Source organism: Takifugu flavidus, chromosome 17, assembly GCF_003711565.1.
Source record: "Takifugu flavidus isolate HTHZ2018 chromosome 17, ASM371156v2, whole genome shotgun sequence".
In the NCBI taxonomy this organism is placed as follows: domain Eukaryota; kingdom Metazoa; phylum Chordata; class Actinopteri; order Tetraodontiformes; family Tetraodontidae; genus Takifugu; species Takifugu flavidus.
Window position 1 is genome coordinate 13083056 of NC_079536.1, and position 18471 is coordinate 13101526.

Genomic DNA, 18471 nt, shown 5'->3' on the forward strand with positions numbered 1-18471 from the left:
GAACGACCTCCGGCTGCCTGAGCTGGACGTCCTGGTAGAGCAGGAAGGCGTCTCTGTTAGGAGCTTCATGCATCATCAGAACCTTTGGAGCAAACATTGAATGCAACAGGTCAGAGGTGGAAAGGTTCTGTTGGGTAAGATAGACATGTCCAGGTGGACAGCAGCACTGTGTCCTCGTTATTTCGACAGACGTGCACAGAAACTGAAGGAGGAGCCTTGATGAGCCTGTTGATTGTTTGGAGGGAAGGTTCTGGAAGAGCAAGAACATATTTGCTCTTGACAACGCCAGCGTGTCAGATGGTGCAGACAAACACCATCTAAAGCAATAAGAGGAGCAGGAGGGAGGGAGAAGCCCAGAGAAATATGCTCCTAATATAGCTCACAGAGCAGCGGCATCACGAGGATGGACAGTTAAACCTCAGAACATCAGGGAGATGGACCTCTGAAACCTTCGCTAATGTTTGTCTCTCACTTTTGGGTCCATGTGCTGCTCACGCCATCATCAAGTTCCTGAGGGATTTCTGCCCCTGCCGTGTCTATTTATGGTAACAGGGACTGAGGTAAGACAGCTCTCTTTGGAATCCTAACACATTCTGCAGGGTCTCAGCATGAAGGTTCTCCACAGCGGAGAAGGAGGAAATGATCACGTTCATATTTCAGTCCAGTGAAACCAGGAGAGCCGCAGCTTATGATCCTTCCAAGACTGTAAATATTCAGGTCTGTGCTGCACAACAGTCGTCCACAGACAGAAGAGACATCAGACAGTTGCTATTGTCCATTCTGAAGAGTAGAGCCTGCAGGAAGGGTGGATTTATGCTTAACAATGGGTGGATGGAGGGGTGGGTGGAGGGATGGAGGGATGAGTGGAGGGGTGGAGGGATGAGTGGAGGGATGGAGGAATGGGTGGATGGGTGGAGGGATGAGTGGAGGGGTGGATGGATGAGTGGAGGGGTGGGTGGATGTAGGGATGAGTGGGTGGAGGGATGAGTGGAGGGATGGAGGAATGGGTGGAGGGGTGGAGGGATGGGTGGAGGGATGGGTGGGTGGAGGGGTGGAGGGATGAGTGGAGGGGTGGATGGATGAGTGGAGGGGTGGAGGGATGGGTGGGTGGAGGGGTGGAGGGATGGAGGGGTGGAGTTTAGTCTTGTGAGGCCTTTTATAATGAAGCAAACCTTTGGTGTTGAGAAACAGGTCTGGGACAGTGAGAGCCACCAGGTCAGCTACATCACTGCACTTCCCTGCAACACACACACACACACCACACACACACACACTCACACACACAAACGCACAAAAACACACACACAACCACACACACACACACACACACACACACACACACTCACACCACACACACACACTCACACACACACACACCCCACACACTCACACACACACACACATACACACACTCACACCACACACACACTCACACACACACACACTCACACACACACACACACACACTCACACACACACACACAAACGCACAAAAACACACACACACACAACACACACACACACACACTCACACACACACACACACACACACTCACACACACAAACGCACATAAACACACACACAACCACACACTCACACCCACACACACACACTCACACACACTCACACCCACACTCACACACACACACACTCACACACTCACACACACCACACACACCACACTCACACACACCCACACACACACACACACACACGCACACACGCACACACACCAGGTGGAATCATGCTCTGCTGGCTCTTGTGTTGACAGTCTCATGGACCTACGCAGTCTTTGGAACGATGACCCGGAGGAGGTTCTTTTGGAGCTGGGCTTTGGTGGTGATGAACCGGACCTCTCCGGACGCATCCCGGCCCGATTCATCAACCATCCGTCTCAAGCTCGAGGAATAAGCCTCCACGTGTTTCTGGAGGCTCAGAAGAGTCGGCTGGACCTGGAAAATCCAGATGTTAGCAGTAAGTTTAGCATTCATAAAGTTGATGGACTGTATGAATATTTAGCTTTTCTGATCATGTTTGACCACTCTGAACTTTATTATTATTATTATTACAAGTCTACATTTATTCATTTACACTCACTGATGACAGAATAACCAATATTATTACCAATATTTATCAGAATAACAAAGATTTTGGCAGCGTTGAGCGTCTTGCTGAGGGCACCAACATGTAGCAACAAACTTGTCACTGGATACTTTATACCATATAAAAACATTAGAACTACATACACTACATGTTATAAACATGCAAGTACTGTTAATTACACATAAAACTCCCTTCATACAACGAAACAAACTGGACTCATCTGGAGGTAGTTAGCAGAGAAGAACGCATTCATACCCTTTAATGCTATTTTAAATCCTGACAACAGACAAATATGACGCAGTGTCGATCACTGATTCTGGTCCAAGTCTTGAGTGTCGCCCTCTACGGGTTGGCACACTGTCGTCATGAACCGCCACGGTTGGCCCCGCCCCTCGTATCAAAAGAATGCACCTGTGGATGTGCTCACACACGACACATGGATGGCTCAGACAGCCATGCACGAGGCTGTCCAAGTCCCTCTGAAAGCCTCTTCCCTCTGTGAACGAAAACGCACCTTGATGGGTTCTCGAGAAGGAATCATATCAAGATTAGAGACGTACCAGCGGAACAAGGACCATGGTCCAGACATTTGGTCTTAGAACTCCGAACCAAACGCTGTCTCTGCCCGAGAAACCTCTGATAGATAAGACACACATGATAAACTGAAACCGAGCCTTCGCCTTCAGACCAAACTACTACATGGTAGAGAACCATGGTAGAGAACCATGGTAGAGAACCATGGTAGAGAATAGCCTGGAACACCAGGGGCTGAAGATATTCATATTTCTGGTAGCTCCGTCTGTGGGGGGCTGGGCTGAGATGCAGAAGATTCTCAGTTCAAGTCCTGCACAAAACACTGAAGTGTTCGGGTCGTAGAGGGTTGCCAGGACACCTTCAGAGCACCGTTTGGTACCTTTGAGAGAGGTAACAAACCCCAATGAGCTGGAGACTCATTTAGGGGGGGTACCTGCCTTCAATAATACGGGCTTGCACCTGGAATAGCAAACTCCCAGTGACCCAAACGGGATAAAGTGGTCAGCAAAAAGAACTGTTTGAACTCTTCATGAAGCATTCTGGAGCCATAGCTTTCTTTGGAATCGATTCATTTTGCTTTTTGTTCACTTAGTTTGTTCCAGGGATTTGAGGAAGATTTTATCCTCAATGATCATCCGATTGGCTGTTTTCAGCATCGGGTCACCTCCGTCCAGCGGGTGCTGGTCCACAATGAAACGGTCCATTGGCCATTGGCAGTCAAAAATACCAAAAAGATGGTTTCCACCATCTTAGGAACATAGCAGGGTCGGCCCAGTTCTCTCAGTCAAACGTGATACATGGTTTTATCTCCTGTCTCTCCAAAGAAATTCAATATTTGATCGACACTTTCTCTAAAATCCAGCAGCTCATGGAGATCCAGTAGTCATGATATTTATCAGAGCTTTTACGATATCAACCCTCATGGGTCCTCGGGTCCTCTGGCACCGGCCATATTGTTGTCCACAGTGAAGCTGCATGTTATGACCCAGCCTGCCGGAGAACCTCAGGACCACAGCCACTGTTGGCATAGTCAAAACCCATCTCAAGACTTATCTTTTTACTTTAGATTCTAGTTAATGCTAAACCTACTTTAACTAGTCTTGTGTTCCGATACTTCTTGCATCTTCTGCATCATCGCTTTGTGTTGAGATCATTTTCTAAACTTTTAACAGCAGTTTCTTTTTCTGTCATTATCTCTTGCTCCCATTGTTCTTTGTAATTCACAACTTCAGTGTTTCCACGTGAGGGGCCGTTCTCAACAAGGTTTGTGTCGGGTCTAGATATCTGTCCTGTCCTCAGGGGACAGTGGGACAGCTGGAGAACCCCCGGGCTTCCAGAGTCGGTGCGTTTCCCCTTAGCAGCACTTTCTGAGGTGATGGATTGAGATACCAAAGACACAATATCTGAGGAAGGTCGCTTTTGGATTGTAACTGGGGAAATACATCCTCTTACCACATACTGTACACACACTGAACAGGGACAATCCATCAGAGCAGCGCCAACACAGGAGTCAGGTCCTGTGCGTTCTCCAGTCCAGCAAGGTGGCATGGAGACCTCAAACGAGCAGGAAGATGCATATCAATGAGTTGAAAATAACCAGTGATGAGGGAACAAGAGTCAGCTCGACCATGGGGAAACACCAAAACTCTCTGACACTGGTAGACAGGCGCGCCATCCATAAAAAGGTGGGTGGCCGGATGTAGATTGCCGACAGGTGCCCCTGCCTGCAGCGCCAGCTGTTGCCAATATCTGCTCCTCCACGCCCCCTGCAGGAGGAAACAAGCAACACACAAACTTAAGGAAGATGCAGGAACTTTATTGTCTCCAATTGTGAACCAGCTGTGAGCATGCAAACTTGGGGGGTCAGGTGGGTTATTCTGCCCAACAAATGTCCGTCCAGGACATTGGCAGAGATTGGATGAGGTAGAGGGACTCGGGCAATAAATCCAAGAAGGTGGACAACTCAGGCAGACGGTGATAGGCAGGGAGCAGGCAGACCTTAGGTTAAACAAAAGATAAGGCAGTTTACCAGGATGGGGACACAACAGGCTGGTCAGGAACAGACAAGGTTCACTGAGAAATCTGTCTGAAAAACACGTGCGGAAGGTCTGGCATGAGCATAAAAAAGTGACAGGGTGGCTTAAATACCCGTGGGAAGAACAGACTGAGCTGATGAGCAGAGAGAAGACACGGGTGTGCATGCTACTGTCGTTCCAGCTGCTCTGGTATTTCTGACTGCCAGTAAATAAGTCAGTGCTGCCAGCGTGGGCTGAAGGTGTTTGTAAGAATCGCTGAAGACAGGATGGAAGGGATGTCCTAGTGGACCCCTGGTGTAAGTGCTAAGTGGATTTAGACTCGGTCCTGAAATTAATGTCATGCTTTTAACTTGAACTACAGAGACAGACAGAGCAAATCTTCCTAACCCTAACTATGAATGTTTCATTAATCCATGTATGAATATTATAATGAACTTATTCATAAATCACACTTTGAATTTGAATAAGTACGAGTGTGAAAGTAACGTTCTGTCTGAAGGAATAGAAGATTCATGGAAAGCTCAGTCTAGGTAGAACCTTCAAACAATTCAAGCACTGATGAATGAAATTTGTGACTAGAACAAGTCCAACAACCCTTGCATACTAAATTATGGACATGGATTTTGAGTAGATACACAAAGGTCATTTCTCAGTACAAGTCTCCCTAAAGGAAGAAACTTCAGAATCAGTACATTTTTTTAATCCCTCTCTTCTTTAGAGCGTTTCCGACAGCTTGAGGTTTTCCATCAGGTAACTGCAGCATTTTCCTCTTTGGTGAGGACTTCCGCCACACCCAGAAGAGCGCATTTATGCGGTGAGCTGCCCCCTCAGACAACAGAAAGAAGGAGACATGTGGCTACGCTGTTCAGACGAGCAGCAAAGAAGATTTCCAACAGGGGCACTGCCACACCTACCACCTGCTCTGCTGCTTGTACTGCACCCAAGCCACTGCAAGCACCAACCGTGCTTGGACACGGAAATGCTGGCATAAGAAACGGTGCAACCGAACAGCAGTCTGGGGCAGAACAGCAGGCACAGTCTCAGAATACTTCTCAGAGAGTCAAAGATGAAGACCCTGCATACCTGCATGCGCTTACAGAGACTATTGGAATGGTCAAAGAAACCTTTCAAATGGAGGTAAGTCTAAACCAACCATGAAGCTATTATTGCATAGAAGACTGGTCTTCAAATCAAATCAAATCAATCTTTATTTATATAGCGTCTGTTACAATCAAAATTGTTTCTAGACCCTCTCCAGAATCCCAGGGCCTGACCCCCAAACAAGCAATAGTGGCAGGAAAAACTCCCCTTTAACAGGAAGAAACCTTGAGCAGAACCAGGCTCATGTAGGGGGACCCTCCTGCTGATGGGGGGGGTAGAGAGAGAGGAGAGGAGAGGAGAGGAGAGGAGAGGAGAGGAAGAGGAGAGGAGAGGAGAGGAGAGGAGAGGAGAGGAGAGGAGGAGAGAGGAGAGGAGGGGGAGGGGAGGAGAGGAAGAGGAGAGGAGGAGAGGAGAGGAGAGGAGAGGAGAGGAGAGGAGAGGAGAGGCGGAGATCATAGAAGTACATTAAAGATACAAGCTGGTATAAGAGTAGAGTCTTGTACTGGATATAGAGAGGTTCATTATTATACTGCTTTAAGAAACACTGGTCCAATACGTTTTAGGTGACCTAAAGGAAGGTCCTTAGTTCCCTGTGCCATGCACTCTGTTAGTGTCCCAATCACCTTTAATTCTGCTTTAACCTATAGGGCGATACATATTTTCCATATACTGTATGATTCACACCATAACAACATTAGAGACATTAGAGAATTGGGAGCATCCCGATGCGATTCATCAACTGCCCTTTGCTTTTCTCTCTTGTGGTGAAATCTTGGTTGTCCTTGGGATGGCTAGATGAAGGAGTTGTTTTGGAAAAATGGTGAGAAAATTTGGTGAAATGAGGTGAACTTCTTCTCCCCTACAATTGTGATGAGGTCGCCCATCTGCTTAATAAAGAAAGTTGTCTTTACACTTTACTTGGGCAACTGAGGGGAACATGTGTTAAATTAGTGATTCTTTTTCTTTTTAACTGGAGGATGGAAAACTTTAGGCTGCAAAAATACTCAGGTCAGGTGGACAAGGCTTAAGGTGCTTTCTATGCAAACTCCACGTGCACTTGCAGGTGCACTTTCCTGAAGAAGGGCTTCCATCTGACAACACTGCCATATTTGCCAGCGCTCCACATGCAAGACTTTTCCCTTGATTGCTCAGTTAGCCTCATAGATGGAGGCCACCATGTTTCAGAGAACCTACAGGAACTCTAACATATATAAGGCAATTTCTACCAGTTTGTTCCATACATAGTCTTTTTGGACAAACAAATCCAGTCTGACGGATGAAGAAAGTCATGCCAATAAGTCACAATGTCACCATGATACATGAAAAAGATAGGGCGCAGAGATGGCCCTTAGAGGGTGTAGCACAAGGAAGGTCAATGTCATGGTCATTTGGGCGATGTGGTGGTTAACAACTTTGAGAAGACCCCTGTTAAATTTCAGTGATCGCTGCATTTGTAGGCTTCGTAACCAACCAGATCCCACGGGGTAGATCCACTCACCGAGGTTGGTGGCCTTGTCTTACCTTCTGTAGGTAAAGAATACTAAAGGTATAGTGTTCATTTCTCCAAGAAGTGACCACTCCAAAAGTGTCTGACATGAATGAGTCTGTGATTCCTCTCTTGCTTGGCTTTAATCTTTGAAAGATGAAAATCCCTCCTGAACCTGGAGCGTCATCAAGATTTTCTCATCTGGTCCTTTGCCCATTTCCAGAAAATATCATTAAAATTCGTTCTTTGGAAACAAAAGACCGGATGTGAAATAAGCTTCTCCCTTGGCGGAGGTAATAACCTGGAGTAGATAAAAAAAAGTGCACTTTTTCTGAGTGGCCAGACTGCCTGCTCAGGAAAGTCAGGATTGTTCACTTCCTGTTTGTGTGTTGTATGATCAACTAGGATTGTTGTTCACATTCTATTACAAAGGTAAGAGAATATATTATTATCTGAGCAGTATCCACTTTTCCATTAATGTTGTCTTTTTTCCCACTCTCATTTTAGATCCATAGTTTGGATAAAAATAAAGTGATAGGGAGCTACAGTGAAAGAGTGGTAAATGCTGGTGGGTCACAAAGTATTAATTAGACTTTTTCATAGGTGGTGGCGGTGGTGATGGTGGTGGTGGCGGCGGCGGTGGCGGCGGCGGTGGTGGCGGTGGTGGTGGTGGTAGCGGTGGTGGTAGCGGTGGTGATGGTGGTGGTGGTGGTGGTGGTGGTGGTAGCGGTGGTGGTAGCGGTGGTGATGGTGGTGGTGGTGGTGGTGGTAGCGGTGGTGATGGTGGTGGTGGTGGTGGTGGGCTTTGGGTGAGATGCATGGTAGACCCTGGGCACATTCCCAGCTCACTGCGGGGTGAACATAAGTCCCTTTTATATTGCATGTGGACCCTGGGCCACGCAGTTTGTTTCTGTGACGATGACATTGATGTTCCGGCCTGTCACGTTCTAATTTAGTCACTGGTCAACCTGTCAACAGACTCACTCATATGGAATCTATCTAGATGGAGATGTATGGAAGAAAATATATTAATAACAAATTGTCCACACCTGCCGTTCGCTTTGCTGTGGACAATTGGCTGGAGATCAGTTACAGGTGTGTGTCGATCGGCCGACGGGGGAGAGTCTGGAAGCCGCTCCGCCCAGCCGGAGAATAGACAGACAAGGGAAACACAGACAAGACACAGACGGGGGGGAACTCTCACAAACCACATATTTCTGGCCATTTACCCGCACTAGTTTTCAGATTAATTCTCAGCCTTTTAGTGATTTTCGCTCTAAAATGCCAAGATCTAGACATTAGTGACTCAACTTAAAAGACAAAGTGACACCCAAAGTGAAAGTTTAAGGTAAATACGGTGCAACTGGACATCACACGTAGCATAATTGAGAAATGGTGCCACTGTGTGCAGGAACAATGCTGAACACAAGAGGGCAGCTTGCATCCTGGCCAAGACTGGTACGTTGCCGAATAAAATATGCTAAATTACTAGAGATCTTCTAATTAGACCACTACTGACCAGGTCGTCTACAAAGGCCAGGCCAGGCCAGGCCAGTCAGCAAGCAATGGCAGACTAAACACATAATTAGTGGCCATGTGAGGAATGGGACCGTGTAGTGCTTTTCCACGACAGTATCGGCTCCACACACTACCTTCCAGCTATATCGGTTCTCCTTTACACCATAGTACCACTTACACGTGGGTGGGGTCTTCATAACGAGGTGATCTCATGGACCCATTAGCAGTGTCCATCTCCTTTTATTTTTTATATTTTCAGTTTTATATATGCAATGTGTCCAAACCTATCAGTATAGCAACAGCACACAAACATAACTAAAGGTTACCGAGTAACCCCACTCCACATAAATCCCAATACAAAACAACGACATTCATTTCCTTGATGTAAAATATGTGCCTAAATGACATTAATTCAATGTCATTTAGCTGCACGGTATAATTGATGTAAACTTTTATGGTTAATCAATCTATACTTTGCATTGACAGTAATATGTAAGCTTTTTTGAGAACTTTCTCCAAAACTGTTCATCACTTAGAACATAAAGATGTGACAATTAAATGATTACAAGACCGTAGAAATGTTGTTATTCTGAATGTTTATTTTACTTGTGATTAAATTATTATGCAAAACTGTGACACATATTTACGTATGTGGATCATCTCACAACGGTTGCTGGGTATCTCCTCCCATACAACCACAGCTACCGGTGCAGGTTGTGGTGGGTGTGATGGTCGCAGTAGAGTCCCACTGTGATCAATCCTTCATTTTTTCACCTGAAGCACATTACTAACATTTAATTTAGACATCAAGGAAGCATGTCAGCCTGCATAAAATGATCATAAATGTCCCCTTCAAAAGTCTGCTATTTTAGTAGTGGTAGCTCAGTCTGTTGGTCACTGGGCTGAGAGGTGGATGTTCTTCTCCTTTTTCTCCTTCTTCTTATTGCTACTATGAGTTTTTCGAAATCTGCTGGGGTTGAATACAATTGACATATAGTCACCTTTACCCTTTTTTTAAGGTGAACAGGTTATAACGTGGGCCAACAACTGCCAGTCCGACAGTGTTGCTACGCCGGAGGAACTCCCACTCGTGTCTCAACCCACCAAGGTCGTGAAGGCTGAGATCATTTGGATGAGTGTAGAGAAGTATCGTATCTGGCTGTCTGACCCTCCTTTGTCTTTTAACAGTCTCTGTCAGGTGGTACAAACATTGAAGACACCAGCACTGAAAGACCATCTTCTCTGGTCTCTCCACCCTTAGCTGCTGTTGACCAGTCTCTCCTTTCTCCGAAAGCTCCACCATCTGTATCTCCTGAATTATCATGTCTCCCAAATTCTGCCTTTCAAATTTCAGATATAGAGAACCTGCCGGACCCCAGTCAGACTGGCTCAGACTTATTGCCCATGTACCCTCCTCCTCATCCCTCTTTTGGTGAATTACGGAGTGTAGCTCACGTTCTCCCTGTTAATACCCTGTCGAACCTCTCGGTTACCCCTCACAACCCGACACTTCCCTCAAATGCAGAATTTCTCCTAACTGGTGATAAAGATGTTGGAACATCCCAGCTCGCTACTAACCTTCAAGGATCCGAAGGGCAAAGGTGGCCTTCTTTTGCTCTATCCACCTTTACGTCTCCAAATTTGAATGATCTGAATTCTTCCCAAGTTTCTTTGTGCTCCGGGACTCCTCCGAGCATGCAGGCAGGAGCCACTGGCATGGTTTGCTCAGCTCTAGAGTCACCCTCACATAGCTCCATTCAAAAGGAGTCCCTCTCTCAAGGTCCAGGTGTATGCTCAGGCACGGACATAAAGGTTGGAGACCCTTCTCTGGCCCTTCTGTTTTATGAGAACAATCCAGATACTTCCTTTCTTGTTCTGGAATCCCTTCCTCCTTTAGCCACAAAGTCTCTTAAAGGTACGACTTCAGAAACAAATTCAGATGCGATGGGGCCAATCCTCTCCCCACAGGACAGCCAAGACTTTTCAGAAAAAACCTGGAACAGTCTTCCAAGGTGTGGAAACAGCTCTGTGGTAGAGGAAGACACACTCCAGAGGAGTTTATCAGAAGCTTGGACTTCACACTCTGAGGAAGTGTGCACCCCAACTGAAACAGAGACAAACACACTCTTACACAGTCCACAGTACTTTCCAGAAGAACATGAACTTGAAGAGTCAAGAAAGGTTCAGCAAACTGATATGAATGTCTCCGAGACACCAACAAGTCTTTTATTTTGTCCATCAATGGACCTCATAGAAATAGACAGTTTAGACGTGGTGTTTGAGACAAATGACCCTGAATTGGAGAGTGAAAATGTGGAGGCTTTTTTCCATGATGTTGAAGGGTTAGTCTATTGGGCAGAACCCATTAAGGTTTTGAGCCCGAACCACATGCACGAAGACTCACAGAGCCAAGAGGCTTCCAATGGATTACTTGGGACTGAGCCTTTAGTTCCATCTACAGGCAGACTCGTGCCTTCCTCTTTGCCCTCTGTTCCATCAACGGAGAGTGACCACACACCAGCAAGAGATGCGCCCCCTTCCCTGACTTCACCCCCCTTTCTGTCCTCAAGCTGTGATATTTCCCTGCAAATGTCTCTCCCACCTGCCTCGCACATTGTCCACAGAAAGGATATTCCCTATGTAACAAATTCAAAATGCACCCGTCTTCCCAGTGTTCTCCCCTTGGACACCTCCACTCCTTTCCGTGCTGTGCAGTCATGGACCGACCTGCACATCAAACGAAACATTCTGACTAACATGTTCATGCGGGGGCTTTTTCATACAATCCCAAAAAGGGCAATAGCATCCAAAAGTGCCCCAGAAAGAACACAGAGTCATAAAGTAGCACCAAACTGTTTCACTGGGATGACTAGAAACAACTGTAGCATGTCAGACCCTGGACTTAAAGGGCTGTGGCCTGATGAGGAGGTGGATCCACCTGGAAGTGAAGGTGAAAACCACCTGCAGGAGCAAGGGCTGGTCAACATGACGTCCCACTGCCCCTGCTGCTGCTGCCGCCCTCAGGACAGTTACAACATCCAGCCAACCTTTGGGAAGAGTCCGGTGAGTACCTCTGTGCACGATGCTGCTGTGACTTTTAAAACCAAGCAGTAATGCTTCAGTCAGGACAGGACATGCAAGGACATGCAAGGACATGCAAGGACAAGGACATGAGGCGTCAGTGGACTCAGCGCTTTAGGTGTCCTCTTGGGCCGCAACGCAGATTTCAGTTCTATAAATCTTTTTAGATCATGAAAGAAGTGAACAAGACAGCTGTTATTTATGTACTATTATTGCTATTTAAGCCATTGTTCCATTTTAATATCTGCAGCAGAATTTGCATGAATGTCCACAGTTGCAGTTAGCAACATTTTAGCGTCATACGTCCTTTCTGGACTTCGCATTGTGGAAAAAAACAGTTGTTTATTTGCCTGTTCTCTGAAAACTCGGTGATAGGACGGTCAAGAACACTTTCCCATCTTTTTATGCCAGCATCAATAATTATAACAGCACTGAGTGTCGTGTGTTAGCTTTGCATTTTCATATAAATAGCATCTGTTGTATCGTCGCCATAGTAGCGCAGATGGAAACCTTTCAAAACCAGGGCCTCATTAACACATGAATGTAGAGGCTGACGCGAGACCCTTCTTCGTTCTTTTCTCTTCCACTCTTCTTCCATAAATAAATGTTAATCATTTTAGGTGGTTGATTTTTTATTTTAAATCTGTCCTTGGCCACTTAGCATGGATTATTAGCATAGCAGCATCATTACAGCTCAGTGACAGAACAATGTGGACGACTACAAGTATCGACCATCAGCTCAAAATTTGTGAAATTCTCTTTGTCTGGGCTCCGACCCCTCAGCTGGGTTCAAGAGCTCGGCCTTAGAGGGTTGAGACACCTGAGAGGAGCCTGGAGAGCTGGTTCAGGCACCTGGCCCAGATACGTCCCCAGGGAGGTGTCTCAGGCATGCCTGTCCAGGAGGAGACCCAGGTCACACCTAGGAAGTGGTCTGGAGAAGAGTGCATGGCCCCCCTGCTGAGGCTGCTTCCCCATAATATCAGAACATAGTCAGAAGCTGAGCGGTCTAAGAAAGAAAGTGGGCTATAGTCCAGTAAGGTAGAGGGAGTTAGGGTCAGGGTTAGGGTCAGGGTTAGGGTTAGGGTTAGAGGTTAGGGTTAGGGTTAGGGTTAGGGTTAGAGGTTAGGGTCAGGGTTAGGGTCAGGGTTAGGGTTAGGGTTAGGGTCAGGGTTAGGGTTAGGGTTAGGGTTAGGAGGATGTGAGTGGACATGAACGTGGACCGACACATTTGCTTCTTCACAGTTCCCTTTCAACGACTTGGAGGAGTTGAATCTTTGTCTGGAGAAGTTCTGCTCTGTCCTCAGCAACATGGAGGAAGATCTCGCTGAAGACCAAGCGGTAGTTTTCAGCCGCCTCTCTCATCAAGACAGGCACGTGCTCACCACTACAAGTCATCTCTCAAAAGCTCCACACAGTACATGAGGCGTGCGCATGTGCACGTGACACATTTGTTGTTGATGAAGACACATTAGGGTTGGTAAATTTCATGATTGTGTCGAGCTTTTTGATGAGATGGTGCACATAAAGTGCTTCAGTAACACCAACTCCAGCGGAACTGTGTGCAGGCAGAAGGCTTCAGAGGTTGAGGAGCTCAGAGAGGCTGTAAAGCAGGAGGCTGGAACGCTGAAGAAGCAGCTGAACCAGCTGGGCCGTCTGAACCAGCTGGGCCGTCTGAACCAGCTGGGCCATCTGAACCAGCTGGGCCATCTGAGCGGGGGCACCTTGAAAGGGGTAGATGTCTGAGAGCTTCATGTCCGCTCTGCTCTCGTGCTTCTCTCTGATCAACCCTCTTCTTTGTCTAGAAGATGCAGCGACTGTTGGATGAGCAGGCTCTGCTCTGCTCTCAGCTCAGACTCTCTGGACCTGCAGCAGGTTCCTCCCTCCGGCCTCAACTTCATTCATAGCAGCAGCAGACAGCTCGGATCTTCTGCCCTGGACCTGTGGACACCTGGACTCTAATGGAACCCTGGCTGGCTGGCAGACTGACTGACTGACTGACGGACTGACTGACTGACGGACTGGCTGACTGACTGACTGACGGACTGACTGACTGACTGACTGGCTGACTGGCTGACTGGCTTGTTTAGATTTAGGTTTCAGTTAGATTGTGGCCCCACCTGGTGAGACACCTGAAGGAAACCCTTCAGACGAGTGAATGGACTGAAGTCCTGCTGGTGATCACAACCATGGTAACCATGGTAACCACTTCTGATCTTCACGGAGCTACTGACCTCAGATCAGCTGAAGAAGCAGCCATGATGGCAGCAGGTGTTCTGGGAACGAAGACGCTACATTCGTCCATGCACGTCTGAGAACATGAGAACGTCTCACGGTTGCATGTTTCAGTGACTCTAAAAGGCTTCTGCTGAGAAAGAACCATGAATAAAATAATTTACACCACTGGAATGAATGTCATGATGCTTTTGTTGGTGCATTTACATGAAAATCTATAAAACACATCCAGATGCTACCGAGGAAGAGAAGGAGCAACCACGACCAGAGGAGCCACCACGGCCAGAGGAGCCACCACGACCAGAGGAGCCACTACAACCAGAGGAGCCACCACGGCCAGAGGAGCAACCAGACCAGAGGAGCAACCAGACCAGAGGAGCCACCAGACCAGAGGAGCAACCACGACCAGAGGAGCAACCAGACCAGAGGAGCCACCACGACCAGAGGTGCCACCACGACCAGAGGAGCCACCACGACCAGAGGAGCCACCAGACCAGAGGAGCCACCACGACCAGAGGAGCCACCACGACCAGAGGAGCCACCAGACCAGAGGAGCCACCACGGCCAGAGGAGCCACCACGGCCAGAGGAGCCACCACGACCAGAGGAGCCACCACGACCAGAGGAGCAACCACGACCAGAGGAGCCACCACGGCCAGAGGAGCAACCAGACCAGAGGAGCCACCACGACCAGAGGAGCCACCACGGCCAGAGGAGCAACCAGACCAGAGGAGCCACCACGACCAGAGGAGCCACCACGACCAGAGGAGCCACCACGGCCAGAGGAGCCACCACGACCAGAGGAGCCACCACGGCCAGAGGAGCCACCACGACCAGAGGAGCCACCACGACCAGAGGAGCCACCACGACCAGAGGAGCAACCAGACCAGAGGAGCAACCACGACCAGAGGAGCCACCAGACCAGAGGAGCCACCAGACCAGAGGAGCCACCACGACCAGAGAGCCACCACGACCAGAGGAGCCACCACGACCAGAGGAGCCACCAGACCAGAGGAGCCACCACGGCCAGAGGAGCCACCACGACCAGAGGAGCAACCACGACCAGAGGAGCCACCACGACCAGAGGAGCCACCAGACCAGAGGAGCCACCACGGCAGAGGAGCCACCACGACCAGAGGAGCCACCAGACCAGAGGAGCCACCACGACCAGAGGAGCCACCACGACCAGAGGAGCCACCAGACCAGAGGAGCCACCACGACCAGAGGAGCCACCAGACCAGAGGAGCCACCAGGCCAGAGGAGCCACTTCACTGCTGTGTGTGGGTGTGGGTGGGTCACCCGTCCTGGTGAGAGTGAGGTGAGACGAGGACAATAAAAGGTCCCCACCTGGTGAGAGTGAGGTGAGACGAGGACAATAAAAGGTCCCGTCCTGGTGAGAGTGAGGTGAGACGAGGACAATAAAAGGTCCCGTCCTGGTGAGAGTGAGGTGAGACGAGGACAATAAAAGGTCCCGTCCTGGTGAGAGTGAGGTGAGACGAGGACAATAAGACAATTAGACTATAGAATCACTCTGCTGACGCTGGTATGGAGCCAAGGACCCACTAATCTGGTAATTAGTTCATCATTTCACCAACACATGATGGAGCAACTCCCCCTCCCTCTCCCAGCCTTGTTCCTCCCCTATCGCCCCCCAGCCTCCACACTGCTTAAATGGCTCTCTGTCCTCCAGTGGGTGTCTTGTGCCGGCTGGCTGGAGGTAAGGACGTGCGCTCTTCTTCTTCATGTCCTTTTAGGAATGATTCCCCACACAGAAGGAGGAAGAGGAGCTGGTTGCTGCTGTCAATCATCTTCATTTGTGACTCGTGCGTGTTCCAACATGTGTGCAGAAACTTCTCGAGGTCTCCTCTGAAGACAGGCTGGATGAAGTCGACCCTGGAGCCTGAAAGACGAAAGATGACGCAGGAAGGAGCGGACTGTAAGACCCTCAGTCAGGAGCATGAGCTGCACAGGCAGAAACCTACACCAGGTCTTGTTCTGTTCCAGACCAGAAAGTCAGACCTGATGAAGAGGAAGGGTTCTGTGCAGAGGTGCAGGAGGAGCAGGAGGAGCAGGAGGAGCTGGAGGAGCAGGACCAAGACACCAGAAGCAAGAAGCCCCGCAGGAAGGATACACCCATCTTCACGTGTCCTCCACATGTTCCAGGTGAAAGCAGGAGTACTGTGGTCTTCATGTTTCCATGTTGAATGAGGACGCCACCATCTCCTGCTGAGTGGGGGGGTGTGTGTGTGTGTGTGTGTGTGGGGGGGGGGGGGGGGTGTGGGTGGGTGTGTGTGTGTGTGGGGGTGTGTGTGTGTGTTGTGTGTGTGGGGTGTGTGTGTGTGGGTGTGTGTGTGTGTGTGGGGGGGGGTGTGTGTATGTGGGGGGGGGTGTGTGTATAAAATATTAATATAAAAAGCAGAACAAGTAGTTTGTGTCCCTGTCAGGTTCTTCAGTGTTGGGGAGCTCATGTTCAGTAAATGTGTTCATAAATAGACATGAATTTATGTATTTCTAAATATATAGATGTGGATAATGACTCCAGCTAGAATGCAGGAAGCAGGCAGCTACGCCATGCTAGGCTAGGCTAGGCTAGGTGAGGCTAGGCTAGGTGAGGCTAGGTGAGGCTAGGCTAGGTGAGGCTAGGCTAGGCTTTATGTCATCTGTGTGCTTGAATGGGAAAAAGATCCTGTTTCTCTCACAGGACTCAGGGTTCAGTCACGGTCCTCCCATGGTGCTGACTGGTCCTGGTCCTGGTCCTGGTCCACACACACTCCAACTGGAGTGATGTCACAATCACAATTCAACATCCCACACACCTTCCCACACACCTACAGACCCACACACACAGACTCAGCAGTTCTGTCACTGACACTAACCCGAGTCTGTCCTCCACAGGAGTGAGACAACTGAAGGTGGACAATCCTCTGGTCCACTCTGAGAGTGAGGAAAATGGTGGCAAAGAGTGAATTTCCGTTGATCTTCCAGTCACTCTCTCTCTCTCTTACATTCATCTGTAACACAAGAGTCCCGGTTGAACCGGCTGCTGGTTTCACCTTGTTGACGGCGCGTCAGAATTGTCTCAGTGGTCCTCAAAGCGTCCACTCGTCAGATTCCTGCTCTTGTTTTTGGAAATATGCTTCCGTGCAATTATAATCAAATTCCAACTAATTAAAAGGGAAAACAGTGGAAGTTGCTGTAAATGAACAAATGAATAAATACGTGAATGAATAAAAACACTCGTTAGCTTTCGGGCTTCCTCAATATTGTTTGATTGGATGCAATGTAGCATAGCGGCAATGTCAATAGCTAATAAATGTACAATTTTTAATCATACCTTTTATCTTTAGATAATATTACCCCTTGCTTTATTTTTATTTAGACTTATTAATGTGAAAAAATCTAATGTTATTGTATAAAAATAAGCTACATTTAATTAGATCACTTATTGTTTTGGTAAAGATTTCGTCATGTTTAAGTCTTGAGAGACTTTAGTTCCAGTTTCACTTGTTTAAGTCTTCTCCAGTTCCACCATTGGCCCAAAGTTAAGCCCCGCCCCTCTTTGGCACCATTACACAAACACGCATCAGCTGTCAGGAACTAGCTGGGCCACATTTTGGAGTTCCATCCTGGAGCCCAGGGAGCAGAAGAGCTTTGTGGCTACGCTGTGGAGGGTTATGTGTTCCAGTTTAAAGGTAGGTTGAACTTTAATCCGAGTGGAAGAGAATCTTTAGCACAGAGTTAGCACAGAGTTAGCACAGAGTTTAGCACACACTGTTTGTTGACAGAAGGAAACATTACAGCAGTGATGGGGGGGGAGCAAATGTAAAATCACGTGATTCCTGATGTCATATGTGATGTGAGGGTTGGGGTTGTGCTAGGGTTAGCGGTTCCCAGATGCTAATGTGTTTAACGATTGCTACGTTAAATACTAACCCTAACCCTGTTCTCCAGTATGTGGACTGTAACAGCAGGAAATCGAGACCATCACCAACTCTGCAGCCTCCTACGAGTTCAGACGTCTCTTCCTGTCAACAGTTTAGAATCGTACACACGAAAAACTCTTTTTTAATGTTTGAAACACCGATCCACTCGGTTTGGTTCTGCAGCTTCCGTAACATAAAAGTCTCGTTAATAAAGTTTCTGTGGGGCTTCAGATTCCTGTGGCACACTCTAAAATGTGGGTTGTTGCAACCTTGTTGGAGCAATTCTGAAGATAAAAGCGGACTGTGTTGGACCGCTATTATCATCCCTGTCGTGCAGAAAGTTTGATCCTGTATCCAAACGTCCCACCAGGATTCCTCATCATCCCGACTCCTGTTCAGGCCCTGATCTCAGAGCAGTTCTGTTCAAACTTTAAAGAATAAAAACATGACACAGGAA

The 18471-nt window shown here is 48.0% G+C and overlaps 2 protein-coding genes across 3 annotated transcripts; both read left to right on the plus strand.

Annotated features, from left to right (window-relative positions):
* Positions 1–272: 272 nt before the first annotated feature.
* Positions 273–14266, plus strand: itprid1 (ITPR interacting domain containing 1). 2 transcript variants are annotated; one of them, XM_057013413.1, is made up of 8 exons: positions 273–560; positions 1773–1975; positions 5393–5811; positions 9799–9887; positions 9968–11842; positions 13103–13234; positions 13430–13591; positions 13663–14266. In XM_057013413.1, the coding sequence occupies exons 5-8, from the start codon at positions 10184–10186 to the stop codon at positions 13762–13764; spliced, it is 2055 nt and encodes a 684-aa protein (XP_056869393.1). In that variant the 5' UTR covers positions 273–560; positions 1773–1975; positions 5393–5811; positions 9799–9887; positions 9968–10183; the 3' UTR covers positions 13765–14266. The 2 variants fall into 2 exon arrangements, with proteins under 2 accessions (XP_056869393.1, XP_056869392.1); XM_057013412.1 differs by lacking the exon at positions 5393–5811.
* Positions 14267–15789: 1523 nt separating this feature from the next.
* ppp1r17 (protein phosphatase 1 regulatory subunit 17) lies at positions 15790–17327 on the plus strand. Its single transcript, XM_057013199.1, has 4 exons — positions 15790–15808; positions 15939–16027; positions 16096–16254; positions 16987–17327. The coding sequence occupies exons 2-4, from the start codon at positions 15973–15975 to the stop codon at positions 17055–17057; spliced, it is 285 nt and encodes a 94-aa protein (XP_056869179.1). The 5' UTR covers positions 15790–15808; positions 15939–15972; the 3' UTR covers positions 17058–17327.
* Positions 17328–18471: the final 1144 nt, after the last annotated feature.

What these genes read in the sequence shown, in the direction of transcription:
- itprid1 (XM_057013412.1), top strand. Translation starts at nt 1,777, where the DNA reads ATGGACCTACGCAGTCTTTGGAACGATGACCCGGAGGAGGTTCTTTTG. An exon ending in CAACCTTTGGGAAGAGTCCG is followed by an intron (nt 11,843 to 13,102) that starts GTGAGTACCTCT and finishes GCTTCTTCACAG; the next exon opens with TTCCCTTTCAACGACTTGGA. An exon ending in GCGGGGGCACCTTGAAAGGG is followed by an intron (nt 13,592 to 13,662) that starts GTAGATGTCTGA and finishes TTCTTTGTCTAG; the next exon opens with AAGATGCAGCGACTGTTGGA.
- ppp1r17 (XM_057013199.1), top strand. Translation starts at nt 15,973, where the DNA reads ATGAAGTCGACCCTGGAGCCTGAAAGACGAAAGATGACGCAGGAAGGA. An exon ending in GACGCAGGAAGGAGCGGACT is followed by an intron (nt 16,028 to 16,095) that starts GTAAGACCCTCA and finishes GTTCTGTTCCAG; the next exon opens with ACCAGAAAGTCAGACCTGAT. An exon ending in GTGTCCTCCACATGTTCCAG is followed by an intron (nt 16,255 to 16,986) that starts GTGAAAGCAGGA and finishes TGTCCTCCACAG; the next exon opens with GAGTGAGACAACTGAAGGTG.